Source organism: Cryptomeria japonica, chromosome 9 (genome assembly GCF_030272615.1).
Source record: "Cryptomeria japonica chromosome 9, Sugi_1.0, whole genome shotgun sequence".
In the NCBI taxonomy this organism is placed as follows: domain Eukaryota; kingdom Viridiplantae; phylum Streptophyta; class Pinopsida; order Cupressales; family Cupressaceae; genus Cryptomeria; species Cryptomeria japonica.
In genome coordinates this window covers 400,214,637-400,241,608 of record NC_081413.1, presented here as the reverse complement: position 1 = coordinate 400,241,608, position 26,972 = coordinate 400,214,637, and the positions used below count along the sequence as shown (strand labels likewise).

The following is a 26,972-nucleotide window of genomic DNA, read 5'->3' as shown; positions in this document are numbered from 1 at the left end:
AAATATAGTCTATTAAATTAAAATTAAAACAGGACATCAAAAGACCTATTTAGGGATCTTTCAATGGTATCAGAGCTGATGATCTTGCTAGCCTGGGGGTCATCAGAGTAATTCTATCTAGCGGGGCAGATTTGGCACCTAGAGATATTACACACGCAGGAGACCTAGAGTGGATTTAAATTTTGTCACAGAACCACCCTTTGAGACTAATATGGGTGATATACTTGAAGGACAGAGGAGCCCACCCAGACAGGAGAGACGGATTCCACTCAATCCTGATGAGATTATGAGGAGCTTGGCTGAAGCACAGCCAAGAATTGTTGAAGCAATCAATAGGTTACAGGGCACACTTGACATAATGGATTTGGGAAATAATAGGGGAAGCCACAGGAGCCGTAGCAGGACGATATCAGCTGCAGGAAGTAGGGGCAACAGTAGAATTCCATCTTCCCTGAGTAATGCGTCCATCTCACCACGGAGGGACAGGACCCATACTAGGACAACGGATAGGCCTATGCTCCCACGGTTTACCCCTAGAGATGTACCACCGTTGGCTGAGCCTCATAATGGAATCACCTTCCAGGACACTGTCATGGCAGCCAGTGATGAGTGGGCACTTTTACTGCAACATGTTAGGGATGCCTTTCCCTTACATCAGTACTGTATGCAGCGTAGGAATGCTAACCGAGGTCAGAATCAGAGGTGGCCCAGACAACAATGGAATAATGATCTGAAGAGAGCTACTGGTAAGCACTCTATGTCCACATTTGATAGTGTTGGTTCTTCCAATGCACGAGCTTGGGTCCACAAATTGGACATCTATTTATCCCTGAAGCCCATGATTGAGGATGAGGCTATACAGTTTGTTGTTTTACACCTAGAGGGAGTTGCGTATGACTGGTGGCACCATGGTTTGGTTACGCAAAACCATACCCTTATTCACTCTTATACTAAGTTCACCAAGAGATTGATTGCCAAGTTTGACAGGAAGGATATAGAGCTGTATTACAGGGACTTAGCTCTACTTAGGCAGTTAGGACATGTGGAAACTTATATTAATGAGTTTCAGCGGATAGCAATGATGGTTCCTAAGATGCCTAATAGGAGAGTGGTTATGTTGTTTATTGAGGGTCTACATGAGAGACTCAAGGGACTGGTTAAGGTTTTAAGGCCTGGGACATTACAAGAGGCCATTCAGCTTACCTTAGACCTTGACACTACTCCTCCCCCATCCACTTTCCAGCAAACAAAAACTTCACCAAGAACTCTAAACCTTTCCAAAAGACTTCTCAGTTTCAGCAAGGCAATACTTCTGCCCCAAAATTTTATCCGGAGTCTAGGAATGAGTTAAGAAGGAAGAAACTATGTTTTACTTGCAAGGAGCCTTGGGAACCTGGTCACCGATGCAGTGGAAAGGGAAAGGTCCATCTTATTGAGCTCCATTCAGATGGTGATGAGGACCATGTTGCTGATTCAGATCCAGATAATGAGTATGATGATCAGAAGACACCTCAGATTGAGTTAGATGTTCATGAGGGTACTGATATGGCTGATGTTGTTGTGGCTACACTTTCAAGATACCCTAAGTTTGATGCTTTCAGACTTAAGGGTACTATTCAGGGGCAGCGTGTTGTGTGTCTAGTTGATACTGGTGCTACACACAACTTCATCAGTGAGGAGTTGATTGACAGGTATGGTATTACCCCAAAGGAATTTTCTGGTTTTGGAGTGAAGGTAGCGGATGGAGCTATCTTAGGTTGCACTAAGAGAGTGCCACAATTGCGGATACAGATGAAGGACTATACCCTGATTGATAACTTCCATGTCTTACGGTTGGAGGACTATGATGTAGTTTTGGGTACACAATGGCTGCAGGGTATTGGCAAGTACATTATTGATCATTGTAAGATGCAGCTTGAGTTCATGAAGGGTGGTAAGAAGACCATTCTGAGGGCATGTTCAGATGGAGGTCCTAAGGTTGTTTCTTCTCACAGAATGGAAACTATTTTCAGACACCAGGATATTATTTGTGCTACTCAATGCTTTGTATCATCTAGGAAGTCACCAGTGAAGGATGAGAGGACTTTTAACATTGATATTCAGACTATCTTAGATGAGCATGGAGTGGCGTTTGGAGACATTCCATCTGGTGTACCCCCTGATAGAGGTTTTGAGCATGTCATCGAGCTTGAGGATGCTAAACCAGTTATGACCACACCTTATAGGCATCCCAAGGCTTATAAGGATGGGATTGAGAAGACCATCAGGGAACTTCTGGATATGGGGTTTATTAGACCCAGTTCTAGTACATTTGCTTCTTCAGTCATTCTTGTGAAGAAGAAAGATGGCACTCTGAGAATGTGCATTGACTACCGTGCATTGAACAAGAAGACCATTAAAAACAGATACCCCATTCCCCGTATTACAAAGTTGTTAGATGAGTTACATGGGGCAGTGTACTTCTTGAAGATAGATCTTCGTTCAGGGTACCATCAGATTAAGGTGAGAGTCAGACATTCAGAAGACTGCTTTCAGATGCCACTATGGTCATTACGAGTTCTTGGTGATGCCATTCGGCCTCACTAATGCTCCTGCCACTTTTCAGTCTTGTATGAACCATCTGTTCAACAGGCAGCTACGTAAGTTCATTTTGGTGTTCTCTGATGACATCTTGATTTACAGCAGATCTTGGGAAGAACACTTGTTACATCTTGAGGAGTCTTGAGTATCATGGAATCACAGTCACTGTATGCCAAATTGTCAACTTACCTGAAATCTTATATCTGGGTCATGTGATTGCTATAGATGGGGTTAAGGTGCATCAAGAGAAGATACAGGCCATTGTTGATTGGCCACCACCCAAGAACATATCTGAGTTACGTGGTTTCCTTGGTCTGTGTGCATACTACAGGAGATTTGTCAAAGGTTATTCACAGCTTGCAGCACCATTCACAGATCTTACAAGGAAAGGGGCTTTTGGTTGGTCTCCGGAAGCACAGGTGGTATTTGACAGGCTTAAGCAGGTGATGAGCTCTTGTCTCATTTTAGCATTACCTGATTTCACTCAGCCCTTTGTAGTGGAATGTGATGCTTCGGGTGAAGGTGTGGGAGCTATATTGATGCAAAATCATCACCCCATTGTTTATGAGAGTAGGAAATTGAAACTCAATGAGAAACTTTATTCTACTTATGACAAGGAAATGCTTGCAATTATGCATGCATTGACTAAATTCAGACAATATCTAGTTGGCTGCAAATTTGTGGTGAGAACTGATCACAATAGTCTGAAATATTTCTTGGAGCAAAAGGATCTCAATGAAAGGCAGCAAAAATGGGTTTCTAAGATCCAAGCGTATGATTTTGACATAGAATAATGCTGCTGCTGATGCATTATCTATGAGACCTTCATTTGCTGTCCTATGTTCCTTATGTGAAGTCTCAGCTGATTGGAAATCTCAGTTGTTGGTAGAGTATTCAAAGAATTAGTTTGCATGTGAGGTCATGGATGGGATTGTTCAGGATGAGAGTTATTCGGTTGTTGATGATATCATTTACTATAAAGGAAGGATTTATTTAGTACCTGAATCCACACTTAAAAATCAGATTATGCATGCATTTCATGATTCTCCAATAGTAGGACATCAGGGATATGGAAAAACTTACAGACAAATCAGGGAGAGATTCTCATGGAAGGGTCTTAAGAGTGATATTCTATAGCATGTGCGTGAGTGTCTTACTTGCCAACAAAATAAAATTGAAAACACACCTTGCTGGTCTGCTGCAACCACTTCCCATCCCGGATCAAAAGTGGACTGGAATATCTATGGATTTCATTACTAGACTTCCTAAGGTCCAAAGGAAAGATTGCATTTATGTTGTGGTGGACAGATTAACTAAACATGCCCATTTCTTTCCCATAGCTTTAGATTACACAGCATCACAGGTTGCTGATTTGTTTTTCAGAGAGATCTTCCGATTACATGGTCTTCCAAAGACCATTGTGAGTGACCGTGACAGTAGGTTCATGAGTGCCTTTTGGCAAGAGTTGTTCAAACTCGTTGGTATGGAATTGACTCCCAGTACTAGTTACCACCCTCAGACGGATGGCCAAACAGAGATTGTCAACAAATGGATAGAGGGGTATCTACGTAACTATGTTTCCGGACAGCAGCGTGCATGGGTTCGTTGTTTGTATTTGGGGGAGTTATGCTATAATACTACATACCACATGTCCATTGAGATGACTCCATTTCATGCACTGTATGGTTATGATGCCATGACGTTCACTAACTTAGCTTTGGCTGATAATAGAGTGCCTTTGGCTCGGGATTGGTTACAGGAGAATCAGGATATATTAAAATCTCTCAAGAACAATATTCAGCAAGGTCAGAATCAGCAGAAGATGTATGTTGATAGGCATCGGGTTGAGAGATCTTTTGAGATTGGGGATATGGTCTTTTTACGTCTTCAACCTTATAGGCAAAGCTCGGTTAAGGTTAAGGGAGCTGAGAAGCTGAAGCCCAAGTTTTATGGGCCTTATAGAGTGCTGAGGAGAATGGGTGAGGTAGCATATGAGATAGAGCTTCTTCCTGAGAGTAAGATTCACAACGTCTTTCATGTATCATGCCTCAAAACAGTAACTGCTCAGGGTATTGTAGCATCTCCAGTACAGCCACCGTTGGATGATGAAGGCAAACTGGTTATGATTCCTGTTGAGATTCTGGAACAGCGAGAGAGGCATTTGAGGAACAGGGTGATCAAGGAATATTTGGTTAGTTGGAAAGATTTACCCATTGAGGATGCTACGTGGGAAGGAGAAGAGATTCTTAAGCATCCAGCCCTGTCTTTGCTTGTGGGCAAACAAATCCGGGAAGGGGAAACTGTCATGTCCCCATATTTTTGATGCAATTCCCACATTGCATTTGATGAATAAAGACACTTAAAAATTTCTAAGTGTCAAAAGTTAAGAAAGAAAAAGTAACTTTTATAAAGTTGTTTTATAAGCCTAAGTTTCTTTTTATAATAAAGGCTTACGTTTGAATAAAGTGCTATGGATACCTTTTAATAAAGTAGCCCCTTTAATGTCAACGCCACCCCTTTGCTCAAATCACTTAAATGACATGGCATGGTGGGACCCTTGTCATTCTTTAAAATCCTTTAAGCCTTTAAGATATGTGGACCCAAAAGATGCCAAGGAAGATGCTTTCTTAGTTGGATTCCAATGGGATTTCCATTTAGGGTTACACCACTCTTTGGAAAAGGTTATTAGACATTTTGGAGGAGGGAATTGGTATTATGTTATTATTTTATTTCTGATTTTTCTCTGCTCTGCATTTGCAGAAGAAATTGCAAGTGTTTGGAGGACGTAAACCCTCAGATTTGCATTGGTAGTGGAGGTGTACCCACTAATTTGCCCACGTGGGACAAGGATGTGCCTTGTCTAGACCCATTGGGGTTCAATTTAGCAACAAACCCAGCCCAGCAATCACCATTAGGTACGATACATCAGTTCTGAGCAGTTTGTCTTGAAATTGCAGCAAGTGTGGTTTTCATAATTTCAGTCGTACCATTCCAGGAAGGGCCGTACCATTCTAGAAGGTTGTGCATCAATTTAAAATTAAATGGAGGGTTCTAACTCCATTTGTGATCAGGGTGAGCAAAACAATGGGAAAAGAAGGTCAAAATTGTATAATTTTGCCTCGCAAAGGTTGGATTTCCAGCTGGTAATTGGGTTCTTGCCCAATTTGCTATTGGTAATTCATCTTATGGCAGAATAAGCAGATTGGATCCACTGATCTGCTCCTACACCATCCTTCTTAGCTTGTATCCATTTTCTAGATAGCAAACCAACCTCAAACCCTAGCACTGGATCTTTGGTATGTTTTCTACTTGTACATGTGAATGTTATTTCACTTCTAGATGATTGTAATCTGCTGTCATATAAAAATCAGAAGCTGATCTCTTGATTACAGTTCATTTTTATGTTGTTTCTTGTCATGTGTTGCAAACCCCATCACCAAAAAACAACACAAAAGAAACAACCTCTTCTGCATCTTTTGTCTAGTCTTTAAGAACACCAAAAAGGCTCCGAATATAGTCTATTAAATTTAAATTAAAACAGGGCATCAAAAGACCTATTTAGGGATCTTTCAAGTTGTTTGCTTGCTTTAGTTTAGTTTGCTTTATTTAGTCAGTCATTTTGCTTAGTTTAGGTGTCCTAAGTGGGAGCTTTCACTTGTGAGAAAGGTGTTTATGTTGTTTACTCACACGCTAGCACATTTTGGATCTTACGTTCGGTCCATTTCCTAGATATCTATTCATGAAACACTTTTGAATCTGAGGTTACTCCTCTCTAACTTCATCATTTGGTTAGGATTTGTACTTGACTTGGAAGAGAATTGCTTATTATGTCTTGGTACCGACATCTTTCGATTACTATATTGTTACACACTTAATCAAATTGCTCTAAGTCATTGTGGTTTCTTAGGTAAGTCATGGCTAGTCAAATATCTAAAAACCTGCTTCAGTACCACTGTAATTCTCAAACCCAAATGATCTTCATTGCTTACAAGCCAAAGTGTGAACAATATGTGAAAAGAAAGCATATCTTATATTCTATAATATAATCATACACTTAAGCATTATCTATTATGCATAAGCAACATGTATATATATACCACCAGCGGTTGTGAGAGTATAGAGTGCTGAGAAGGGCAGATCTGAAAAATGTATCAGACTAGAGGTTTGATCTGAAATTCCTTTATTAAAATTATTTCTTCTTCGATCTGATGAATGTCTTCTTTAGTGTGATTCTCCTTTTGTGTTTCCTTCCTCCCTTCATTCCATATCCTTTTTATACTATCCTATTTTATTGAGGAGACACATCTCTTGGAAAAGAGACATTCATTTAAAGGGTCATGCTTACTCATTGTTATCTTATCAGAGCTGCACTTCTTAGTTAAATCAGATCTGCACTTCTTATTCCCTTCCGTATTCCCCCCTCAAATGTGGTTCTCTTCTTCCTTTTATATCTCATGAGGGAGTGACAACTTTTCATTTCATGTCTTTTGATCATTCATTAACTTAATTAAATTTTAATTATATTTGATTATATTCTTTTATATTTTAATTTAATTTTTATTTTTTATTCTTTTATATTTCTATTTTATTATTATTAATTATTATTAAATTCTATTTCAAAGTGGGGACATTAGAGTACTGCTCAAGAAACTTGAGGTGCCCGAGCAAACTTGAACCTGAACCAAATCCATACAGGTATGGGTGGATTCGTATGTACTCAGTAACACAAACATTAGTTATAGTGATTTATTTCAATCACCAAAGCATAAAATCTTTTGCCTTGAGTTGAAGTGTATACAAACTTTTGCCCTCGGTGAATCCAAAAAGGCACACCTTTAGTTTTGTTTGTTATGCATGAACTACCCTAAAAATATTGTATAGAATGTAAATAGCAAGTACATATTGTTTAGATTAGGTTAGTCTTTGTGGCAGGGATGTTTCTCTGTTAATTTGAAAAATAGTTCTACCATATACATTGTTCCATTTTGTGTTGTATTAAAAGGTGTGAATTAAAACACTAACAAGGTCCATCCACCATCATCTAATAGAAGCTTACGGTAGCACTCTATGATTGCATGTAACTTCTCCACATTCTTATCCTCAAGATCTAATGACTAACATTTAGGGGAAGGAGGTGAGACCTTGTATTAACGGTCAACAATCTTTCCTTGTACATCACAAGGAGAGGCCATCTCAAACAAGTTATAGAAAGAGCAAGGCTTCTTCTATTCAAATATATCCTACTCACTCAGAAAGGCTAGTGGCAGAAAATGGTAAACCTAGAAGTCTCATGTCACTTGTCAGCATATCTCAGCTATTCTAGGGCTAAGGGCAGGTCCATTAAGGTCATCTCAGTCCTTTGTTTGAAAGGCAGCAACAGCAGCATCCCAAAGGAGGAAGACAATCGATGAGTGCAAGTGTACAAAAATGGAGATAGCATCCACATAACTGACAGATCAAGGTAGGGAAAATGCCAAAAACAAGGATAGGGTTAGAGAAATGCATGCCAACAACTGGATAGAAGGTCCAACTGTCACATTGTAAGAAAACTAAAATAGATGGAGCATACACTAAGGTGAGGCCATGAGTTGGCAATGAAGTTCATGGCCTAAAAGAAAGCAAGAAAAGCTCCCACCTGATTTGAGATGCAAAAAAAGTCTCAAACCTGCATAAGTAGCCCAAACAAGGGATTAGAAGATTAGAACTAGTGTGATATCAAGAATTGGTCATTAGTAATTACAGGATCACCTATTTTTGCCTGTGAATTGCTTAAATTAAAGTAATTTCTCTTTTATCAGCTTCATAACAAAGCCCCTGTATTTTGTTTTACTCAGCACTTGAGCTTATGAAATGCCTTAACCTTTTTGATTTAAAACACACTTGACTTTCATCATTGAAAAAAATCAAAATACACAATTGTTCTTCGGCCAATAGATAGAAGGTGAGACTTGCATGCCTACTTAATTAAAATGTTTTAGGGTCAAAATGGCCAAACTCAACAATGAAGTTCTGAAATATTTATTTGAAAATTTGAAATACTTGGAAGATCAGCCAAAAGCAATTAAGAGAAAACTTCATTTATTATAGGTCAAAACTGTAAATATCCTCTGACCTCTCAACAAAATTGAAAATTTGAAATACTTGGAAGATCAGCCAAAAGCAATTAAGAGAAAACTTCATTTATTATAGGTCAAAACTGTAAATATCCTCTGACCTCTCAACAAAATTGAAGATGCATAATTTCAAAATTCATTAGATTGATATATCAATATACATCACTTGAGCTGCCAAGCGTCCAAAAACCCAAGTGCCAGAGTCTTGCTCTAGATAATGTCATGTTCTTGACTGACATCATATGCTAGAAAAGCATGTAGCATGTATCTCGCCTCATAAGAAAAAATGTCCATAAGTGAGACTCATTAGTGCCAATTCATGATACCACATATTAGAACAAGAATGCTTCCTCCAATCTGAAGTGTCCTATGTGTGCTACATCAGCGCCATATCAGTGCATGCATACCAAATGATTCAAAGATGACCAGGTTTATAATAAGGTCATTGATAGCTTTTTCTGCCATTACTTTTCATATGGACTCTATTTCAATGCCATCAAGAACACTGTGGAACGTATTCAGAGGGCTTTCACATTATCGATTACCAAGAACTATATTTTATCATTGAACTATTTTGACAGAAACTCATCTCCTATACCTTCATCTCCAGAAAAAGACAAATTTACCACATTCCACATGCCATGAACATTAAAAGTGATGGTTAACATGTAACTTTCATATGTTCCCTATAGAATGACAATTCTATCTAAAGTCTCATAAGGGACAAACTTGTAGGCACATTTAATAAGGGAAATTACATTTATATGTACAAAACACTTTTCTCTGATCAAACTTCAGAGTAGCTAGATAGAAAAACTTTAGATTTTAAAACTTAAGTCACATCAAAGATTGCAAAGGATTTCATGGAGTTTTTTGTAAATATTAAGAGGAGATTGATGGAAAAGGCAGTTATCAATTAGTAATAATTAACTCCCATATCCCCTTGTATTGAACCTTGAAATAATGAATTAAAAATTAAAAGGGAAGTCACTAAGGTTTCTAATGATTTCTTTTGCTTTGTACTTTTTGTGTAATATCTCATATATTCATCATGTTCTTAATATTGAGATAGTTTGTGCATGTATGGTACAGCTGAGTATCTCTTTGGAAAATAAGCAAAGAATAATGCAGGTCAGATTCCTAAAATCAGATTTTTCTATTAAGAGGATTTCCAAAAGAGATATCTCCTAATTGTATTGTTGATATCTCCAGAAAGATTGGCCTTTGTATCTAGGAGATTGAATAGTGTGTGTCAGCACGCCTTTCTAAGGAAGATCCCTAACATCACTTATGTGAATTGAGGACATTAGTGAACTTTGTGTTACTTCAGTTCTTTAGTCTGATTTATCTACGGGGCTAATTATTCTTCCTCTAGAACCATTAAGTTTGTCTTGGATGTTTACAATCCTATATTTTCCAATTCTGCCACCTTTTCCGTTTTCTTGTTGAAAATGGATTAAAACCCAAAAATATCCAGCATCGTCCAATCTTGTGCCTTTCTCACTTAGTGCTCAGACAAGGGATCTGCTCTACTGAAATGTGGAGTGAAACAGTCCATGTGTACTGCCATTATTGTTTGGCAAATTTTCAGCTTTTGGGCATTGAATTAGTTTTGATTGAAGACTGAAAAGTGACAAAAAGTTGTGATAACACAGACCACAGGGTGAAAATTATTCTTACATTATTTTCTATGCAGATAGATAGACATGTTGATTTTTACAATATAAGTGGAAATTTTAAAATTATTTTGCATCCACCATCCAACCCATTTTTTTAATTGCTTTCATGCATATGTATGATATATAGTTACACGGACGCCAACCTCCACTTATAACCTGAATTAACCATCAATTTTCCTATGCATTTTCTTTTTACTGATGTTCACATGGTTGAATACAGATGAAGTGCTTTTGCAAGCAGTCTGTGTATCAAACTGTCCATTGATTTCCAGAACCGTCCCAGACAGTCCTTATCACTTGAAATATTTCAATTAATAATTTTTCTAGTTTGGATTCACACAAAGCAATATGTATTACAGGAAAAAATATAGTTTATTAAGGTAACATAACAACCACGTGACATGCAACTGTTAACCAGCAAACATATTTTTACGACAACATATACCACATCATGTCGTACATGGAAGAAAAAGTGGCAAGGTATACCTGACTGACTTGGATCACCGTATACTTCAACAAAGTCCCCAGCACACATTGAGAACCCCTCCATAATTCCTGCACTGCTCGGAGAATCAAAACCATATAAGTAATTTTTTGTAGAATTTGATTTCGTCTTTTACTGAAATTTATCTTTGTAAATCAAAACCAAATGCAAAACCTCAGGCTTGTTACATATGTGAGAACTTAAGATGCATTAGGCATTACATACATATATCTTATGGCTACTCCCCACACACAGAGCATAATTCAATGAGCTTTCGGATATTAAAGATGATCCATAAAGCATCAACTTAGTCAAATAATGCCCACAAGAGAGTTTAGAAAAAAGCCAAGCATCCAAGTATTGGCATAGAAAAGAGATCTGAGTTTAAGCTAAATGAGAGCTCATGTTAAAGACAAAATATCTTGGTAAGAAGAAGAAAAGATCATGTCTAAACCAATCTTGTACAACCAAGGGCTACTGCATGGCAATATCAGAGTAAAAGACCAATTAGTAACAAAGTCCACTTCAGCAGTGGAACACCTGAAGAAGAGCAGCAATGCCAAGGATGTTCTAACATTTGGTGATCCATACCAGAACTTGTTTCAAGTTTCATCTATAACAACTCATGGAAGTTGTACAGACTTGTAACTGTCTTCTGTCATGGTAACATATACTTATCATAGTATTACAATTTACAGTTACCTACAAAATTGTTAAACACAGCTAGCAATTATTAGCTAGTATTTTGCACTTTGGAAAAAAAGAACTAGGTAATCCTTATATAATCAACTAAATTCTGACTTAGAGTTGTGTTAAGCAAAATTATAACACCGGGCAGATTTTGCGAGACTGTTAAGAGCATTCCCCACTTTTAAAACACATTTCATACATATAAATGTATAAGTGTAAACCACAAGCTTCCAAAATTAGAATTAGTGTAGCATTATCAAGAAAAAAAATTCTTCATCCTATAGGACAAATCAATTGACCTAAAACCTAATTTTGCTAGATCAATATTGGTGTAAATCTACAAAACTGAATTTGGTTGTTTACCGGCCCATGTACCTGGTTTCCACCTACCAATCTTGGTCTAGTCCAAGTATGAGTACACCCCCATACATACCTCCCAAAATGAATCCTACCCACTGGATACACCCCAGATCCTCAAAATTATAGTTTGAAGAGTTATTTTGTTTACTTATTTCCTGCAAATAAGATAACTTCAATAACCTTCTCTGCATCTCCATCTACTTCTCTTAAACATTCAAACAGAAAACAAAACAAAACAAAAAACAAGGGTATATGTTACAGCGAAGCCATTATTTTATGGATATTATCGAGTATTCTGTGGCTCATTTTTATTGTGAATATCAGGAATGTTTGTCCTTTGCCTATTACAGATAGTACTGTTGTCCTCATTTTTGTTTCCAAAAATGAAGGACCACTACATAAAAATTTTGTGAAAAAATGAAAAAAAAAATTACTCTGTGGCACGCTTCCCGAGGCAAAATTTTGACTAATCCTTGGACTGGCTTAATCCTTAGTCCATCCTCGAACTATGTTTCGAATTTCGTCAAATTCTGGGTTCGTTTGCTATGTCTTTCCTTCAATTTCGAGTTTTAAAACCCCGACTGCAGGTGGAGAATTTTCTTCAAACTGTAAGTTTTAAGGATATTCATTGTTTTGGTCTTTGTAGGGGAATTTTTGGCTTATTACATATGCACTTTTATTCAAGGATGAATACTTGTAATTTGTTTTAAATTTCTCTTTTATTGTTTTTATCTTTTTTATTGTTTTTGGTCTTGTTTAGTTAAAATAGGGATTTTTTGGCTAAATTACAAGTAAACTTGCAATTTGGTCTAAAAAACCCTACTTTAATGGTTTTTACATGTAATAGGGATTTTAAATCCCCATTACATATGTGCAAGCAAGTATAGCTTGTTGTAGGGATTTTATTTCCCTTTTACAAGTACTTTAAAACTTGCATTTCTCTCCAAAGAACCCGATTTTGCCTTGCAAGTGCATTTTTGACAATTTTAAACTTGCAGTTTGGTCTAAAAAACCCGATTTTGCCTAGTAAGTGAAAAAGTGCAATTTTAAACTTGTCATATGTCCCAAAAAACCCGAATTTGGCCTTGTAAGTGAAAAAGTGCAATTTTAAACTTGTCATATGTTCTAAAAAACCCGATTTTCACATACTTGTGCATTTCAAACTTGTCTTTTTCTCCCAAAAACCCAATTTGCAAGAAAATCGTTTTTGTTGAACTTTTCAAGGCAAATTTTGTGGAAGATTTGTTGGAGGAGGAAGGCGTTTTGGTTTCTATCCTATTTTCATGCATTCTTGGACACTTTTCACGCCACATGGAAGTTGTTTTTGCTGGTTTTTAGCTTCACAACAGCAACACGTTTTTCCAAAAAACCACGTTTTTAACCCTTTGGGATGCCACGAATCTTCAAGGAGATGAATCGTTTTGGCTAGGAATACCAAGACATTGAGGGTTAAGAAGTATTCAAGCATTTTCTATGCCATTTTACACTTGTTTGCTACCACGTTTTTCCACATAAAACGTTCTTTCCAAAACGTGGCAAGGGTTTAGTGTTGCGGTTTGTTCTCTATTTATTGGATATTCTTCTCCATTCCAAGTTTGTTGCATTTTTGGAGAAGCATTTTCAGTTTCAAGAAAGGTATGTTCTCTTTCCTTTCTTTTCTTCATTTTATTATTTTCTTGTTTTCTTAGTTTTCTTTCTTAGTTGCATTTTTTGAAATGTGTTGTTCTTCCCCCAAAAATCGGTTTTTGTGAGAGAAATTTTCCCCTTGGTATGCAATTTTTGCATTGCATTGTTCTTCCCATATTTCCCTCTTTACTTGTATTCGGGATTTTTAATCCCGATTACAAGTTCGCTGGAAATTCTTGTTCTTCCCTTACGGTTAAGGAATTTAACCATTTTTGGTTAAAATTCCAAGTTGAAAAGTGTGAAATACCCCTCCCTTTCAAATTCGGGTTTTAAAAACCGGATTACATGTTGAAGAGTTCTTCCCATTTTCATGAAAATGACATTCCCGGATTTTCCCATTTCTATCCATTCACGTTTCCCATATCTGTACTTACCATCTCCGTCATTTTCCGCAAGTCAAATTCTCATTTTCCATCCAGTTCTTCATTTGCAGATTTACAAGTGTACTTGCATTCGGATTTTAAAACCCCGATTGCATGTATATTCTTTCCAACTTGTATACTTGCGAAAATTTCCCCAAAATCCGAAATTGGTCAAAGTCAAGATTTTCCCATATATTTCCCCTCTTCCTCTCACAAAATCGTGAAGTTCTAAAATCGAAGTTTTACCCATTTGGAGAAAGAAGAATGATATTTGCAGCTGACTATGATGTTGCCTTAACTCTTTTAAGTCTTCATCACAGCATTCCAGGTTCACAATCAATGTCAGATTTGCCGGCATCTCCAGCTCCAAAGAAGATGAAATATAAATATGACAAATATCAGAATGAGGTAGCACCTTCCCAGGTTTCTTCTCCTTTGGATCACATCAGAGACACCGAGATAGGGCACGTTGATATGTCAGAATTCGTCAAGAGGGTAGAAGATCCACAGGGTAATAACTTGCAGCGGTTGTTGGACAGCCATATCCATCATGCATCTTCTTTCCCGGTGGCTGCCCTAGAACCCGAGTTCGTTCTTGCCTGCGCCCATCATTTTGACAAAGAGTCGAGAGTCATCAAAAATGATGATGGCAAAGCTATAATCCGTCTTGATGCAGATATGATCGAGAAGGTTTTCAGAATACCTCCTGCACCTGTTTATATTGAAATCTCCAAAGAAAGTGCAGTGGAGTATTATGTGAAGAGGGAAAAAGATTGCAAGCGACACATCAATAGGTGGATCCAAGAGCCACGAGCCTCCTTCTCAAGGTGGGCGAAGTTGTACCGCTGCGATTTCAAATGGGAGATAGGAGACACCATCACTCTTCTTAGCAGGATGATGGGCCTTGAGCATTCCAATGTATTTGAGCCATGGATTTACCAGTTCATCATGTTCATAAGGCAGTCTCATCACATTTCATGGGGAGAAGTCATCAGCGATGCCTTGTGCAAACAACTTGCAGCAGTTCCTACCACCATGACCTTCTTTATGAATTCATATTTGGTATATTTGGCAGCATCACTTAGACACTTTACAGGTCTTTCTACCAAGGGTGATCACTCACTTATACCAGTTTGGGAGTATTATGACCAGTTGTCGTTGAGACCCAACAGACTACATTTCAGAAGGGTCCAAGATGCATTCTTCGGTTATTTCATGTGTCAGTTTGACAGAACTCTCAGGAACAAGAGAGTATCAAATGAGGCATGGGCAAGGGTGTGCGAGTATGGATGTTTGTTTTTGCAGTTTCCCACCTTCACCTATATGAGGATCGGATGCTATGGTGGTCAGCCATATATGCTTCCCAGATACCCAACTGATAAGATCATTCTTATGGAGTTGGGAAGACAGATCATGGCTATTCACACTTTTCAGTCTACTAGACACAAGGTTGGAATGGGGATCTCTACCACAACTCCATTGAAAATTGGTCGGTATTCCCTTGTCACATCTGTGAAAGCTAAGGCCATGGAGACTGAACTGCAGGAAATCAAGCTCAAAAGGTTTAAACCTAGAGCTGATTTTGATTATAGGGGTATGAAGGAGAAGATCGAGAAATCCTTTGTGCATGTGCATTGCAATGAGGACATCTGGGTAGATCTCCACACAGAAGCTGAAGTTCTGAAGATGGATTACTGCAGGCTCACTGTTAAGCAAATTGTTGATTTGAACTTGGTGGATATCCCACAAGGGATGATTGATGATGGGCACATACTTGATCCTGAATACATTTCATGGAGGGTTGAGGAAGCTCCACTTCCTTTGATCCAATGGTCACACAAAGAGTGCATATCCATCCTTGACAGATTTCAGCCTATCTTGGCCAACACCAATGCATGGCTAAAAAGTAATGCTGTTAGACTTATAAAAATCAAGGTTGGTAAAGAAGATGATTCTACAGGTCCTCTTGGATGTAAGTCTGAGATTCAGGATGACAACAAGGAGGGTGCATCATCTTCGGGCACAAGGATCAAGTTGCGAGTCAGTCGTGTAGTCGTGCTTCCTCCTGAGGAGACGACAGTTCGTGGGAAGGAAAAATCACGATTCCATGTTCAAGTGATCGATCTGGATAATCCAGAAGAGGGGCAGCAATCTGATGATGCTCCTAAGTCTCTAGTTTCAAACTCGCCTCATGAGATCATTCCTCCAGTTTCCATTGAGACGCCTCTTTCTCCTCCTGATTTGCTTGTGGATGAGTCTCCTCAGAATGCTATTCCCATTTCAGCATACGAGCCATCTCCTGATCCTGAACAAGAGAGTGTGTTGGAAGTTCCTGAGGATATTCCTACTTGTATCCAGTTATCAAAAATTGATACTTCCACTTCTGGTTTTGAAGAATTCACGAGGCAATCTTCATGCCCATTGGTAACTGAGAAAACCATGGTCGCTATCCAAACAGATATTCCTCCCAGGATAACCACGGTGATTCAAACAGAAACTGCTTCTCCTTTGCCTACAACTGCTACTGGAGGGGAGTTGATGACTTTGCCTCCATGGCTTAGTTCTTTTACCCCAAAAAGGAAGAAGCAAGAAATCTCACCTAATGCCTTTGATTACCAGCAACTGAAACAATCCAGATCCAAAGTTGCTAAGAAGGCCAAGACTATCTCCAGAGTAACTGTTGACAGCAACAAGATGAAGGTAGCTGAAATTGTGGAACCTATTGCGGATAAGCCACTTGAAGAAATGTCAACTGCCGATTATAAGGTTACAAGAATAGAGTTGGGAAAACAGACGCATGATGCTCAGTTTTCTGTTGCTTCAATGGTGCAAAGGTGTGATGAACTTCTAGCAAAGAAAGACAAGTTAGAAGGTGAAAACCGACAACTTATGGCAGCCATTCATAAAATTACAAAACCTGTTACTAAAGGGAGTAACTCCATAGGTTCTTCTGGTTCCCAAGAATCAATTCGTGGAGTGGAAAGGGCTGCTCAAAAGGTACAAGCACTGGATTCCTGGGTTGATCAACTTCATGATCTATGTGCACAGGTAATGAAAGACATTTTTCAGATGATGTCTAAGTTGGAGACTGTTGAGGAGAAACTGGATCAGACTTCTAATACTTTAAAAAAAATCTGGAAAGTGTTGAAGAAAGTTTGACAATCTAGCGTACCATGCCCCAACAACAGCTGAGTGTTCTACAGGAGCACACCATCATCTCTTTCAGGGTCATGTACTTGGAATTTGAACAACTTCTGAAAAACAAGACCCTTGTTCTTAAATCCCTCATTGAGGAGATCGGTGATGCAAAGAGATTCCGGGGTGAAGTTTTCCGAGATATTGTCTCACATTGTGAAAGGACCTCTTGCAACATAGTACGTCAGGATGGAGAGCTGATTCCAGAAGAAGAAGTTCTTGCTGATTTACAAATGAGGATTCATAATTAATGGAGGAGCGAACAATTCACGGCCGCTTCAATTCAGACATTGATGAAACACCAAGCCTTTCTGCATGAAATCCAGTCTATCTTGGATAAAAACAATTCTGCGCTCCTCTGCTGTCACGACACTATTGTGAAGACCATGGTTGTTGCCAAGAACACCCATGAACCGAATCCCGAGGAACTACAAACGAGCATCCAGAAATTTCAAGGATTTGTGTCTTCACAAAATTCAACTTAAGTGTTTTTCAACACTTAGTTGAATTTTCCCTCTTTTGTAATCTTTAGTTGTAATTTTGTTTTGACAAGTTACATGTAAAAGTATTTTCTATAAAAAGCAAGTTACACATTACTTGCACTTTTGTAATTACATGTAAGGCAACTACAAGTTGTGTCCAATTAGGACTGTAGTTGGAATAAGTCTTAGTTAGTTATTGAAGTCTTAGTTAATTATTGAATAAGTCTTGGTAGTTGAGAAAATCTCTCAAGTTAGTTAGGATCCTCCCACCTTTTTCTCAAGGCTCCTCTTCTATAAATACTAAAGGAGTCTATTGTAATCTATATCTTTTGGAAAGCAAGCAAAAACCCTGCCAAATTTACAGCAAGAAGTCTTTGAGCTTATGTATGTGAATTGAAAGTTTTTGAAGAATAATAAAGAAGGATTACTCAAGTTTTGAGTCTTTGAGCTACATGTTTGAGTTTGAATCTTTTTATTTCTTCCATGCAAAGTGTTTCTAAAGGAGCTTAGTCTAATCTGATTTGAAGTCTTTGTGCTGCAAGTAGAGAAGATTAATTAAAATAGGAAAATCTCTAGAAGGAGCAGCAAGTCTTTGAGCTTGCGTCTATTCTTGAGGAAAAATTACTGTTTGATAAGAAATAGCAGCAAGTCTTTGAGCTTGCATTAGTTCTTGTCTTTGTGTTGAAAGAATAGATTATTCCAGTCTTTGAGCTGTTATCTTTTATTCGTTGTAAATTTTAGTATAGCAAAGGGTAGATAGGACTTCACATAATCAAGTCTTTGAGCTTGATATTGTTGTCCCGTCCCGAAGGAAGTGACAGAAGTCTTTGCGCTTTCAGGAAACTTCATTTCCTTTCTCTCATTTCACTTGAAAGTGGTTACTGCTGTTCATATTCAATCGCTATCATTTTCTGTGAAGAGAAAAGGATATTGTCTTTCTTGAAAAAAGAAGAAAGTTTGATGTCCCATCCTATTTTATTTCCAAAGTTGTAGTTAGATAGGGGGAGCCTTCCCTTAATTAGGAGAGTTTTTACTCGTGTTCTGTGGTTGAAACCACAATTTTGTATATTTCCCCAAGTGTACAAATTTTCAACCAACAAGTACGAACACTTGTTTCCTGTCAGGATCTCTATAACTAACATCCTCTTCTCTGGCAACAAGTTTCAATTTTTTGAGGTTAGATGTAATGCTTGGTAAGAAAATATATTTCCCACAGGGAAATACTACCTATTTTACTCACTACACACATTAACAAAAAGACTAGGAATATATATATTCCATGTGCAGAACAGATCATGGCCCACTGTTTAATAAGAGTGAAAAACTTTGGACTGGCATAGATAGAAACAAAAAAAAACTATCCAACAGGACCTACATAGATCCCCTAGGAGGAAAAATTTCATTGAAATTTGATGTTACAACATGCATAATCAAACAATCTAAATGTATTGAATCATAATCTCCCATTTGTTCAACTTTAGCATATTACATCATTCACTTCATATGCTCCAACATCAAAAACAAAATACTACCAAGAATTACCTTCCTGGATGAATATCTGGAAAATAAACAGGTCGAATCTGGTCCTCATCAGAAAGAGAATTGCAATTACTATGAATCCACGGGTGAATTACCCACTCCATTGCTGCTTGACAGCTACAATTTAAACCAAAACATTATTCAAATATGCATCTTTAGATGACAAATTCTTTTGCACTACAATGCTTCAAGATGACTATTCAAGTACTAATTGAGAAAAACACAATGAAATCAAGATAATCTTTTGCTGCACTGCAAAGTCATGAATAAAGGGATAAAACAAAAAAATACACATTTAATAAAAATATAAAATGCTTACTGGTTCAGAATAAAACTTGAGCATATCATCATATAATAAGAGAATTCATTCCCTTGGCTTACAAAACCTGCAGTGCTTACAGAATAAATCAAACAATTAAAGGCATGTGTGACCTCAAACAAGAGATCTCTAAAAGAAATTAAGACTCTTGAACTCTCTGAAGAATGTATGAACTTAAACAAGAAATCTCCATAAGAAGATGAAGAATGATCAAAGCAATTTATGTACCAAGAAGTGAAATCTCTAAGGCCAACCGAGCTAGTCCAGCGCCAGGTACCAAACAACTTGGTGGCCTACATAACAGAACATTAAAGTTCTCTTCAACAGTTTCTCACAAAACAAAGAGCTTTATATTACAATATTAGTTAAAAAAATTGATTTGATTCAAAGATTAAAAGGATCAAGGATGTTTGACACCATACGGACACACAGAAACCTAATACTACATAGCAATTCATGAGTTTGCAGATTTCATATAAAAGAGAATGAAGACTGCTAAATATCAATCAGAATTATCCAGACAGAGAAAACGATATGGATCTTGCAGATTTCACCTCTCCTTGCAGTCTACATTAAAAATAAATGGGACTTTGGAAGACGTAAAGAAAAGCACAAAGTATAATTTTACTAACTATAGAAAGATATCGTTGCAATGGAATGAAGCAAATGGTTTATTGAATTTGCAAATCAGTGGTTTATTTTGAATAATTGCAATCAAACAAAATCAAATCTAATCATTACTGCATAAAACTATAAATAACTGCTTCTAATCCATTATCCCATATGCATTGGCCAGAGCTTTACTAAAAGTAATAATGCCAGATATAATTTCAAATATAAGACCAGCTTAGTCCCATCTATGCCACATTTAGAATAAAACAAAACAAATTTTCTTCTATGGAATCCTATCAGAATGAAATAAGTAAAATACAGCCAAAGATTTTTTTAACTTTCTAGAATAACTCAATCACACATGGAAAATGCAAAAATTACCTAGAAAATAAAATTACATATTGCACAAATTATAGAGGATGCAACTATGGACTTTCATAGAGAAAATAACTTAAACAAACACATCTAGGACCTAAATAAAAGTACAAATGCAAGACAGCGGCACAGTGTGAAGTCTTTTAAACATCAGGTCAAAACTGATAACCATTTGGTTATTAAAAGATAGATGTTACCCCTAAACAGAGAGAGCAAATAACAGCTCAAACTTATTTGCATGCCCTTCTTTAATTGAAACAAAGAAACATCTAATGTAAAAGAGAAAAAAGTGTTCTAATATTCTACATGAAAAGAATTTCATAGCCTCCAATCAGAGAGCACTTTTGATAAGCATTAGACAAAATTCATGTGATCATCCTACAGATAGCTCTTACTAAATTATATCCATGCATTTGATTTAATGTTTTTTATATGAATATTATACCTGTCTCTTGAACGATTTGGAAAATGTCGTTGTAATTCATCCAAAATTGGCTGAAAGCATTGTCTGCGCTCTATTGCTCCCTGATGTTATTAAAAATGTGTAGAGCTTAAAATTTTCAGTAGCATGTATCTTGGAGATAATAAGATACTTACACTCGTGCAAAAAAATATTTAAATATGGAATAATTCTGTATATTAAAAAATGCTAACATTTTTTTTTAAATTACCTCTGGAGCCCAATCTCGTACTATATTTCTTAAAATGCACCTGACCTGAAAATAGCATCAAGTTTATTCAATGAACACAGAATCTTAAAATGACAAAGATTCACCACATATGTTCTTGGTATGTGTCATACAATTCATACAGTATAGTCACACACAAAACTAGCAACAGGTCACTGTATATATACAAACTGGCAAAAGAAGAAAGCATTGTGAGATCATGTATTGTTGCATCTCAATAAGTTCTTAAAAATAAATTCATGATGTTTCTTTCTATGTGCTATAGGCAGTTCCCACAACAAATCTTTCCAAAATTTCCAACCATATCACATGTTTTAATTATTTTAAAAATAGTATCAACACCAAATTTGTTTCCTTACATTTAGAACAGATAGATATAACAATCAATCCTGTTCATAAAAAATTGAAAAAACAAAGACAAACAAGTTATCATTAGATCCAACCTCCCCAAAATCATCAAACCCATGCATACATATCCTTTAAATATTTTCCTTCAATTCAAAGCATCTATAAACTCTGATTGTCCTTGCCTTTTGGACTAGCTTGTCACCCTCTAGGACATGCCTCCATAATTTTATGGCAAAATCTAATTTAGAAGACTGATTGAAAGAACTATGAATTATCTCCTACTTGATGTGTATATATATTCCCACCATTTTCCAACATCCTAACATATTTGAAAATTTAAAGCACATACAGGAAAACATGCACATAGGCTATTGAATTTGATAAAATTAGATAATTTGAACTCTGTTAATCCAATTCTTTACACAGAAGGTGAGATCAAAACCTTATCAACATCCGCTGGAGACACATGGAGTTGAAATGCAGGATCTCTCCAATCAAATATAGTGCAATTTCCCTGCTATTAAAATAACACAACACAACCCATCAAAGATTATTCAATCTACAACAGTATAAGAACTGTCAAAGTGGAAATGTACAACAAAACAAATGTATATGAGCTAAATTTTCCAATGTACTTTTTTTAATTCTACCATGTCTATTCGATGCTCCCAAGTTACTTTTCTGCTCATATTCAGAGTACATGAAAGGTGGTATAAAACTTTTTCTTTTTTGTTTGGAAATTTAACATTCTGTGATTTATGGCATGTAAATGCAAATGAAAGGGATCGTTGTTGACAGCCACAAATCAGCGTTGGAATTGTTGACCTGCATGTTTTAGTCTTAAAATTTGAAGTGTTAGCTTGTGTAATTTGAAATATTTTTGGCTTGATGAATATTTTACAGAATTCTTATTAATGGATGATATCGTGGTAGCAATGGGACAGAGGTATACAATGTCAAGCTAGCATCCTTGTTTACACCAATGCATGAACATAACAAAAACAACTGGCAGCATTGAAGTTGTCATAAAAAATAAATATAGCTATTATCTGATTACTTTGGAATGCTATATGCTTTCATGAATGGCAAGTAATAGTTGATAGAATTGAAGGTGCAACAAATAAATGAATAGATATGGTTGTCATTTACTTAATCCTCTACACAATATGCTTTCATAAGCAGCAACAGACTTAATTATCTAATTTAGTGAAATGAAGAAAAAGAAAGAGAGCTAAATACACACAAAGTATGATCCACATATAACAAACCTAAGATGTGTGTGTTGGTAGAACAACCCAAATTTAAGGGGTTTCTGTGTAGGAAATCTGAACCAGCTGAATCATAATCTAACAAAAAGAAATAAATTCATGAGTTGCAGAAATAGCATAAATGCTCTTCCATAAATCAGATATGCAAATTAATGTATTATTCTCAGATATGTGAATGAGAATCTTGTGTAATTTATACCAACAAATGACTCTACAAACCCCCATGTGCTTGGTTATTGATTAGCTAAACCCTACAAAATGTATGAAATTATGATGAAAAAAAAAGATTTGTGAATTTGTGGACAGTATATTGAATTCCAGGTTACAAGCAAAATTGGTGAAATCACTAGTTTCCACAAGCAGTGTAAACAAATTTGACACCTAGTTGAACACGGTGAATCTGTTACTGTTGATGCAGGCTGAGAATTTGAAACAAAGAAGCAACATTTTGACTTGTTTATTTTTAAGGGTTTCTCCTTGAGACTGGGGAAGCACTCTAGAAGTAATAATTAGGAGTTGGAAGTATGTTTTGCACACATAGGTGGATAAACAAAGTTGTATTGATCAAAGGAAGAAAGAGTCAGCTGTTCATAGTAGTTTGGAAGGTCTGAGACAATAGGAATTATCACTAAACGAGAAATGGACAGCTTGTACCAAGCTGTCATGCCCCGTCCTTGATCATCATATTTTCTCCCAATCAAACAATATAAATTAGATATAGCAATTAAAATATTGTTAATTGTTTATTTATTAATTTAATATTTAATTTAAATGTTCATTATGTGCAAATAATATAAATGTAGCAATCACTATTAATTAATTAATATTTTATTATTATTAATTAATTAATATTTAATGAATGTTTGTTTGATATTATTATTAATTAATTGGTATTTTATTATTATTAATTAATATTTATTAATGAATGTTTGTTTGATAATATTATTTAATAAATATTAATTAATGAATGTTTGTTTGATAATATGATTAATTAATTAATATTTATTAAATGATGATATTCATGAAATGTTTTGGATGAAATAAATTAATATATGGGTCCCTAATCTCCAAAGGGGTCCCACGTAATCCTAAGGCAGCAACTCCTTGGAAAAGTCAGCCCCCTTTGAATAGTGGTGACTCTTCCTTGAGTCATCACCCTCCCTTGCTCCTATAAAGCATCGACAGGGAGGATAGGAAAGGAAGGAGGGAAGTGAAGAGAGAAAAAAGGCATCGGAGGAAATAAGAAAGAAATCGGGAGAATAATATCTCACACAACAGAAGTACCTCAGACCACCGCAGCAATTGTAAGTTTCTTCTACGCCATAAGAAAGACTCCAGGTATGATCTGATATACTACTAATGTTCTGTAACAAAAAGTACCACTCAGCAAGAATTAGAATAAATTTAATCTTGTTCACAACATCCCATGGGTTCAGTATTGTTACCATTCACTTGCCAACTACGATCTTTGTTCTATTGTTAGTCTGAATATTGTTCACTTGTTATTTATGATGATACTAGATGACATGATCACAGTTCTATTCTGAAAGCACTAGACAGTATAGTTGACGTGTTTTTTATGACAGCGTCGAACACAGAATAAAGTTGCCTAACGGTCACCTGATCCTCTCTTGATCAAGATTAGTCTATATGCTAGGATTGCTTAAAGTTCAACGGCTAATCCCAAGGTTCTTTCAATGCGTGGACGTGACTCAGATGTTTGATGGGTTTGCTGATAACCCAAGGGGCCTTACGTGTGTTCAATTGGAGAAGACTCATGCAAGCTCAAAGATTTCTGCACGGATGATTTGCAATGAAAGCTCTAATTTTGGATCTTTTGGATTTTCGAATTATGCGGAAAGTAAATGAGAATGGGGTAGAGAGAACTATGCTAAAGCTAATCTAATCCTAAGAACAGGAGACGGGATCACTCATGCAAAATCAAACCACACTTCGTTTCGCCAGCAGAGCACAACTACACGAAGGTGGTGCAATCTTCAAAGGGTGCATAAAGGTTTTTCAGATCATCAATATGGACCATCGGATCGAACAATATCTACCGATGATCAAAGTTAAGCATATACACATCAAAAGGGCTCACGCTAACTTTGCACGGTGTACAACAAACAGCTGCACACCAAAAGTATGAGCTCAGATTCTACAATAAGCACTCCTATCAGATCCTGTTTTTCTAACAACATATAAGCAAATCTAATCTAATTGAAGAGAGCAAGACCACATGCAGATTGCCAAAGTAGAACAAGAATACACCATCAAATTGAACAATGCATTAAGTTGGCTACTTCAAAATCCTGATGCAACAATCTCAGACAATAATCTCTCCTTTAAAATTGAGGGGGGTCACCCCTTTATATAGGCCTCGGGCCATGCAAACCCTAATTAGGGTTTCATCCCAGAAGATTCTCCACTCAAGGTGCAACAAGGTGGGAATCTCCAATTAATAACCCATCATGCCCATATACAATTAATGCAAAAGTACCCAAAATAGCATCCATTGCGCATTAAATGCACCACCTCTTTCAACTTCGCCCAACATGCGTTGAATATTCATCCATGCAAAAATCACCCCATTATGTCAAATGCTCCAGCAATGGCTGCATGCAAAAAGAATCTACCATAAATTCAACATGAAATGACCGGGTCACCATTTGGTCAAATATTCCGGTAATGAATGCGCCACTCTACTGCCACGTGTTCAATAGATCCTCGCCATGCAAGTGGACCCCGCCATTGTATATTCGCTCCTGCACATCTGGAATTGTTGGAGAGGGAAAATTCGATTCAGGAAGAATTTTCCTGAAGTCTCTTCAACTTTCCTTGCTCAAAGAAGGTTTTTCATCAATTCTGCACATTTCCTATTTTTTAGGAAAATTTTCAAATTAGGGTTCCACAGTCCAGGAGAGAAAATTCTCCTACGAATCCAAATCTGTAAAAAGTTTTGAAATTTGGATGTGATTTGATGCCCGAGAATGGATTTTTAAAAAACTTTTCTTGGGGGAAATTTCTTGTTCAGTTCATCCCTAATTCCTTCCTTGCCAAGAAATTGTTTTTCCACCTTTAATTCATCTCGGCGTGGGATTCATATTGTGAAGCAAATTCTCCTTTGGAAAGAAATTTGTTCCTTACCCTGAGGAAGGAAATTCTTCATGCCTTAGCCAATTTTCATGATTTCCAAGAACTGTCTTGAAGGAAGAATTTTCATACACTTAGTCAATTTTTTACCTTTCCTGGAATTTTGTCCTGAAGGAAGGAATTTCCGACACTTAGCCAAATTTTCACCTTTCCTGGAATTCTATCCTGAAGGAAAGAATTTCTGACACAGCCAAATTTTCACCTTTCTTGGAATTTCTTCTTCTTGGGCGCAATTCTTCCCAAAGGAAGGATTTTTTGTGGTCTTTGAATTCATCATGTTTGCAGGGAGCTTTCTGACCAATTTACCACATTTCCTATTTTTTAGCAATTTTCCTAAAATTTAGGACTCTTGAGATGGAGATAGAGAATTATCTCACGAGTCCAAATCTGCAAAACTTTCCAGATTCTAATAAGATTTGGTGTCTAAAAATAGATTTTCCAAAATTTTCACTGAGGAGATTTCACGCTTCTATGCATTCCTCCTTGACCCTTGGATTTTCATGCCTTAGACAATTTTTTTCAGTTTTCCAACTTAGAAGTGGAATTCACTCTTCATGGTGAAATTCATCATTTCCAAGCCTTAGAAAAATTTTCAACTTCCTGACTTGGCATAGAATTTTGACTTTGATGAAGGATATTTATTATTTCCTGCTCTCCATGGATACCTTTGTTATAATCACAATGCAATGGATTTCTTCATTTTTTATGAATTCCTTGAGGACCTCATTTCAGCGCCTTATTCATGCCTTGGGCGCTAATCTCCTTTAGGCATGGAATTCTAAACTTTCTCCATTCTCCTTGAGCACTCCACTTTGGCACCCTCCCTTGGAGAAGAGCGGAATTTTCACTAAGTGGAGGAATTCATGAATTTTTTGTGAATCCTTGAGACCTTCTTTTTAGCGCCCAAGTCCACGGTTGGGCGGAATTTCACCACTGTGGAGGATTCATGAATTTCCAAACATTTCCTGACCTACCTCATCTAGCGCCCAATCATTTCCTTGCACGGAATTCTTCATGCATGGAGGATTTTGATGCTTT

General features: G+C 36.8%; 1 protein-coding gene across 5 annotated transcripts in view; it reads right to left on the bottom strand.

The window, feature by feature from the left end:
* LOC131073111 (uncharacterized) overlaps window positions 1–26,972 on the bottom strand; it is a 269,602-nt gene that overhangs the window by 116,564 nt on the left and 126,066 nt on the right. For 3 of the 5 annotated variants that reach the window (XR_009112830.2, XM_058009495.2, XM_058009502.2), the window contains exons 6-12: window positions 21,956–22,030; window positions 21,148–21,192; window positions 20,922–21,001; window positions 19,718–19,782; window positions 19,490–19,556; window positions 19,174–19,287; window positions 10,859–10,932 (exon numbers count right to left, since the gene is read on the bottom strand). Coding sequence is in view for 4 of the 5 variants with exons in the window: in XM_058009495.2 (XP_057865478.2) it covers window positions 10,859–10,932; window positions 19,174–19,287; window positions 19,490–19,556; window positions 19,718–19,782; window positions 20,922–21,001; window positions 21,148–21,192; window positions 21,956–22,030 (520 nt within the window). In the remaining variant the exon portion in view is untranslated. The remainder of the gene's footprint in view (window positions 1–10,858; window positions 10,933–19,173; window positions 19,288–19,489; window positions 19,557–19,717; window positions 19,783–20,921; window positions 21,002–21,147; window positions 21,193–21,955; window positions 22,031–26,972) is intronic. The other 2 variants (XM_059211076.1, XM_058009507.2) reach the window with 1 other exon arrangement.